The sequence below is a fragment of the Myotis davidii genome, unplaced genomic scaffold (assembly GCF_000327345.1).
Source record: "Myotis davidii unplaced genomic scaffold, ASM32734v1 scaffold79, whole genome shotgun sequence".
Lineage (NCBI taxonomy): Eukaryota > Metazoa > Chordata > Mammalia > Chiroptera > Vespertilionidae > Myotis > Myotis davidii.
The window spans coordinates 3,072,789-3,079,222 of NW_006294339.1; the positions used below are offsets into that span (position 1 = coordinate 3,072,789).

Here is a 6,434-nt window from a genome sequence, read left to right on the forward strand (position 1 = left end):
CAATTACTCATTCCTTCATTCTTTGGACACTGAACATCTACTATTGATCAAGGCCCTGAGTATTTAGTGGGAGGGGGCAGGATACTCTGATGAATCAACACTGCCAGCTTGCTCATGGTCAAAGAGAAATTAACATAAACCAGCCCAATCTAAGAGAGAAAACAGCATGAGAAAGAAAGGGCTGTGAGGTGTGTGTGTGTTTGTGTGAGGGGGTTGAGGGCACCGAGGGAGGGGATGTCATTTCCACTTAGGAGGGGCCCAAAAGACTTCCCGGAGGTGGTGCCACTTGAGCCGGGCCTTGTTGGGGGCAGGGTTGGGCTGTAGAGTTATTAGAATGGAGAGAACAGCAGGAGCTGAGGAAACCCCAGGTGTGGGAGGCACCATGGGGAGCCCTGCTCATGGCTTGAGAAGACTAGAAGTCAGTCTGGACAGGGAGGCCAGGGCCAGGCAGAGGGCAGGGCGTGTGCTCCCACATCTCTGCCAATGTCACAGGCCAGGGAGCAGCTTTGTTCTGGATGACCAAGAGCCATGGTCATGGGTTGATGGCAAGACCCACCTGCCTATGAGAACTCCTTAACTGTACAGGCAGCCTCAGACGGAGTGAGCTCTTCAATCTGGGAGGTATGCAAGTGGAGGCTGGGTACTAGGGGTATGTGTGTGGTGGGTAGAGCTATAGGTTCTGGCCCATGGACGGGTTCAGCTAGGACAGAGCCAAAAGTGAGAGCTGGAGTGGATGATGTCAGAGATCCCCTCCTACCTAGAAAGTCTGTGGTCCTATCTGGGAAAACTAAAAGGCCCAACAGAGGGAATTCCTGGGAATTTGGTTATTCACTAATTCACTTCTTCATTTGCTCTTACACCCTTCCCTCCCTCCCTCCCTCCCTCTCTTCCTTCCTTCCTTCCTTCCTTCCTTCCTTCCTTCCTTCCTTCCTTCCTTCCTTCCTTCCTCCCTTCCTTCCTTATCACTTAGTCACTAAACCCTTGCTCTGGGCAGGCCCTGTGCTGAGAACTCATGACTCAGATGAGGTCCCTGCCCTTGTGCGTTCCCAGTTTGATGGTGGAGACAGACCGGTGCCTGATGGTGACCCAGTGCAGTATCACCATGGGACATAGATGGAGATTGTTTTCATTGTGTTTTGTCATTGTATGGGGAAGGAGAGCTGGGATATGGACCTGAAGAATTAACGCAAATATTTGTCCTCCAGCCAGGAAGGCCCCATTGGTGGGGCCTGATGAAGGATGTAATGTGGGAAAAGAAGAATTTGTGGGAGAAAATACTCTGGGCTCACTGGGCTTAAGAGGCAGGCTTTCTGAAGATGCAGGGCGCCTGAGGACCAGGCCTTTGGGCTGAGTGCCCCACAGCTCATCCCACACCAGAAATGAACCAACTGGAATTGGGAACCTCTAGAGCAGCAGTTCTCAACCTGTGGGTTGTGACCCCTTTGGGGGGTCGAACGGCCCTTTCACGGGGGTCGCCTAAGACCATCGGAAAACACATATACAATTACATATTGTTTTTGTGATTAATCACTCTGCTTTAATTATGTTCAATTTGTAACAATGAAATTGGGGGTCACCACAACATGAGGAACTGTATTAAAGGGTCGCGGCATGAGGAAGGTTGAGAACCACTGCTCTAGAGAATTCCTTGACCAGCGTTAGCTGTGAGCAGACTGTGTAGAGTGGTGGTTGAACTCATGGGCTCCCGATACAGATCAGGGTTCTTCAACTGTGTGACTTTGGACAAATGACTCTTTGCCTTCATTTTCTCCTGTCAGAGGATAATCATAGTACCTTCCTGGTAGGGCGAGGCCCGCGGCTGGTGAGGTGCATGGAGTGCGTGCACAGCGCTGGGCGGGTCAGCAGGGCTGTGGTGACGATGACAGTGCTGCTGCTGCTGCTGCTGCTGATGATGATGTTGATATGCTGCCAGGATGTGTGTGTGAAATCTCTGGGCCTCATTGCCCCGGCTGTAAAAAGGGAGGGCTGACCTAGCTCACTGGATCTCCAAGTAGAGTCCCGGTGCCAGCAAAACAAGCCTCCCTTGGGATCTTGTAGAAACGCCGCTCCTCGGGCTCTCCCGGAGACGGCCCAGCAGGCTGTGTTTAACAGCCCCCTGCTGATTCTGATGCTGAAGTTTGAGGAGCACTGGCTTAGCTATGGCTTATGGTCCCTTCTCCGCCTGCCTCCCCAAGGCTGTGGTTCGTGCAGGTGTGTTTCATGTTTCCGGCATTTAGGGCCCTGGTCTGGGGGCTGGTGGGGAGGGGGCACACTCCTCAGGGGGCTCCCAGGTGAGCTGGGAAAGGGAGGCAGACATCCAAGGAAATAGCCACTGGGGTGCCACCCTGGACAGAACTGCTGACGAGACACAGGAGTCGGTTTTGTAATGAAGAGCAGAGAGGAGAGAGTCCTTTGTGGGTGGGTGGGGCCTCTGTTCCTAGTTCCTGATAATAACACTGATTGCACCTTGGGGGACACCCTCTCAGGAGTCCCTGCAGCCTCTCTCACTTGATGCCTTGTCGTGGGAGGGGGTGGACAGGACTCCACATCTGAGGTCAGGAGTGGTGCTTCTGGACGCACTCCTCCCTGGGTGACTTTGGGGCTCACGTTTCATTTCTGGGCCTTCATGTTCCGTCTGTAAGGTGAGGGGACTAGACTGAGACCGGGAGTCTGAGCCATGACAGTTTCCTGGAGAGGGTAGGGAGGGGGCCAGAGGCTCCCCGGGTTCCCATTCCCTCATCTGCATAGCGAGAGCCTGAGCTTGTCTTGCTGCCTGCCCGAACCCTGTGAGGTTGAAGGACATGAACTGTCCCCTCTCCGTGCTGGTTTCCTCTCCAGTCCAGGGAGGCTCACGACACAGGTCCTGTTCACCTCACATGATTTTTATCACATGAGCATGTCTGTCATTCTCAGAGGCTTCTTGATGCCTAAATCCTGTTCCTGGCATTCGAGGCCCCCCCCTCGGCAGATTCCCCACTTTTTTCTGCAAAATGAGCACCCTCACTGCCTATGACAGCACCCTCTTCTGTTCCTGGTAGGCCTTCCCTCCCCCCTCTTCTCAGCCTAGCCAGTCTTTTTTTTTTTTCATTTAATCTTCAATGGAGAATATTTTTTCATTGATTTTTATTTATTTATTACAATTTTTTTTGAAATATGTTTTTATTGATTTCAGAGAGGAAGGAAGAGGGAGAGAAAGATAAAAACATCCATGAGAGAGAATAATTGATTGGCTTCTTCTTGCATGCCCCCCACTGGGGATCAAACCTGCAACCCAGGCATGTGCCCTGATCAAACATCGACGTGAGAGAGACACATTGACTGGTTGCCTCCTGAACGTGCCCGGCCCAGGACTGGGGATCGAACCTGCCACTGAGGTACATGCCCTTGACTGGGAGTCAAACCTGGGACCCTCTGGTCCGAGGGCCAATGCTCTAATCACTGAGAAAAGCTAGCCAGGGCCCCATCCAGTCTTTAGACCAGCTCTAGCCCTGCCTCCTCCAGGAAGCCTTTTGGCTTGCCCCACCCCAAGTGCCATCCTCGGACCATCTTGCAGTCTTTAAGGTATGACTTTACTTTCTCATCTGTAGACACTAAATTGCTGACAGACCATAAACAATTTGAGAGCAAGGCCTGAGCTCATAGGGGTGGACACTGGGGGCGTGGACACTGGGGTCCTTGACTCCTAGCGCAGGGAGGCTCCGAGGGAGGAGGGAGTATGCCCACAGTCACATCGCGCATAGGTGAAAGAACCAGGCCCAGAACCCAGGTGCCTCAGGCCCGGGGGAGGCAGGCTTCGATATGTGGTGAATGAAATGGAGGGGCACAGGGAAGGGCAGAGGCCTCAGAATCAGGTGACCTCTGTGCCAGCACAGCTTCGCACTCGATAGCGGTCCCACCTGAGGCACATCGCCCACCTTCCCCAAGGGACCTGTGGTGGGGTTAGAGCGAGGACCACGGTGAGGCCTGGTACACAGAGGTGCTCAGTTATCATAAGGAGCTCATTGTCCATCCAGCTCCCTGCCTGGATCGCCGCCCTCTTTATCCCCGAACCGCCGAGCACTGGATTTCATCGCCCCGTCATAAGCAGTCCACCGTGAGCCTCAAGGCCTCCTCCTCAAGCCTCTTGCAGGAGTGAGAGGGAGAAGGGGAAGTGCTGGTGGTCTCTCAGTCGGTAGTGGCTACAGAGGGGCTAGGATGGGTGCCCAGGGGCTGAGTCCTGTGGAGCCAATCAGGTGGGATGTGGCAGGTGCCACTTTTAGAAAAGTCATGCCACCTATTTTAAGGCAGTGAGGGGTGTGCCCCGTCCCTGGCCAGCAGTGGCTGGAAGCCAGCCGCCTGGAGCGGTGGGGCGGGGAGCAGCTCTCCCAAGGGTGAAGAGTCCTAGCAGGTGGCTCTGGTATCTCTCTGGGACTTGCTGGCAGCCCCCTGGCTTCCTGCCACCTCCCCACCTGATCCCTCGCACAGGGAGGGAAGCCTGCAGCCCGGGTGGTTCACCGTCTGCCAGCCTGGGCCCGGGGATCAGGAGCTTCCAGGCTCCTGGGAGCGACCCCAGAGCCAGGAGACCCCGTGGGGAGGATTCAGGGGCTGGAAAGGGGGTGACTAAGTTTGGCTGGAAGCAAAGCGAGTGCGCGGCTAGGAGCCCAGTGGGCGGGCACAGGGCCCCCTGAGGTGGCTGTGTCCCAGCTGGCAGCCTCTTTCCTTCCTGTCCTCCGGGCAGGCACAGGAGCTGCTGTGCGGGGGCTCTAGGAGAAGGGGGGCAGAGGGCAGTCTGCGCGAGGCTGGGGCCTGGGCTCAGCGGGGGCGGGCGCTTGGGAGGAGGAGCGGGAGGAGACCGACTGCCCACAGGCTTCATATGGAGCCGGAGCGACTGTTGCTCAGGTGACTCACGGCTCTTGGAGGGTGCTGCCACCCGTGTGCCACCGGCTAGCTAGCAGGGTCTCAGCCACCATGATGCAGAATGTTGGAACTCAACTGCGAAAGGTATGGAGTGGGGGCCGGGTGGGTTGGCGGCAAAGGGGAGGGGATGATCTGGGGATCCCGAAAGAGAAGTGAAGTTTCCATTTTAAGCCAGAAGTTCTACGTCTCCTCTCTCATTTTCCATGGGCCATTTTCTAACTCTCTTTTGGAAAGAGAAACCGCAGGACCCTGGGCTGCTTTATTATAAGCAACACTTCCCACACAAGCCCCAGGGCGGTCAGCTCCCCAGGGCAGGCTGTGCTGACAGCAATCATGTTCCGCATGTTCTTTGTGTCGGCGATTCTATGGTGTGTGTGTGTGTGTGTGTGTGTGTGTGTGTGTCCCGGCAGAGGTCTGTGTGGGTGTCTGCAGGACTCACGAGCTCTGTGGCTGTGTGGTCTCAGAGTTCAGGGCTCAAAGGCGACGTTACAGGGTTTGGGTGTGTGGGCCGGTGCGACAGGGTGAAGCCAGAGTTTTGGGGAGTTAAAAGCTCTTGGGAGAGCAAGTGCAGGACCAAGTGAGGGCTGGTGACACGCGTCCTGCAAGGTGACCTCGCAAACGTTTCCCCGGGAACCTCTTAACAGGGACTTTGGAGCTGAGATTAGATGTGGAGGCACGAGACAGACCCAGTGCTCAGCGGGCGTTTGATCTGGGGAACAGAGGAGGGGTTCGGGACACACTGGCGAAGGTTGTGCTGGGCGTGGAGTGGGTGGCCCCCGAGGATGTTTTCAGGGAAAGCCTTTTTAAAAGGGGCGGGTGCAGGTAAAGAAATCTCTCCTCCACCCCCTCCTTCCATCCGCATGATCACCACTGAGCTCGGACTCCGTGTAGCCTGTCTCACATCCAGCCCCCTCCAACCCACCTGCCCCTGGAGGGATGCTTCTACAAAGTAAATATGATTATTCCTCACCTTCTCAGATGGCTGCCTTCAGCATAATGTTCACATTCCTCACTTGATACCAAAGGATTGGGCAATGTGCTCTGCCCACCCCTCCCTCCTCCTTTCACCCTGACCTCCCCTCTGCATCTAGTATGGCGGCCACTCTGCACTGCTTGCTCTGCCTCTGTATACCAACTTAGTTCTCTCCTCGCTCTGTCGTACATACTGTACTTTCTGCTAGAGTGATCCCAGCCTCCCCTCGCCCCCTGCTAACTTGTTTCCTGGGAAAGGTGCTTTTGAGCCCTCAGATCTCAGCTCAGATGCTGCCTCCTCCGAAAAGCCTTCCCAGATTTCTCTCAGCACAGCAAGCCTCTGTGTTAGTCCCTTCTCACCCTGGACTGTGTGGTGGACTTGCATGTAAATCTCTTCCATCAGCCAGTGAGTTCCCCAAGGCTGCTTTCGGTGAGCCTGGCACAGTGTTGGGCAGGGCCAAAGCCCCAGGGCAGAGAGCACAGGGCAGAGAGCATCTTCCAGGTGGGTGGGGCTGTCTGTGTTTATGTTCCATCATCTTTAACTCTTCTCCCATTGATTTGACTCT

General features: G+C 55.2%; 1 protein-coding gene across 1 annotated transcript in view; it reads left to right on the plus strand.

The window, feature by feature from the left end:
• Positions 1-4,490: 4,490 nt before the first annotated feature.
• Positions 4,491-6,434, plus strand: part of ACOT11 (acyl-CoA thioesterase 11) — a 41,682-nt gene continuing 39,738 nt past the window's right edge. Inside the window, exon 1 of the mRNA XM_006768357.2 lies at positions 4,491-4,980. Coding sequence (XP_006768420.1) covers positions 4,948-4,980 — 33 coding nt within the window. The 5' untranslated portion in view covers positions 4,491-4,947. The remainder of the gene's footprint in view (positions 4,981-6,434) is intronic.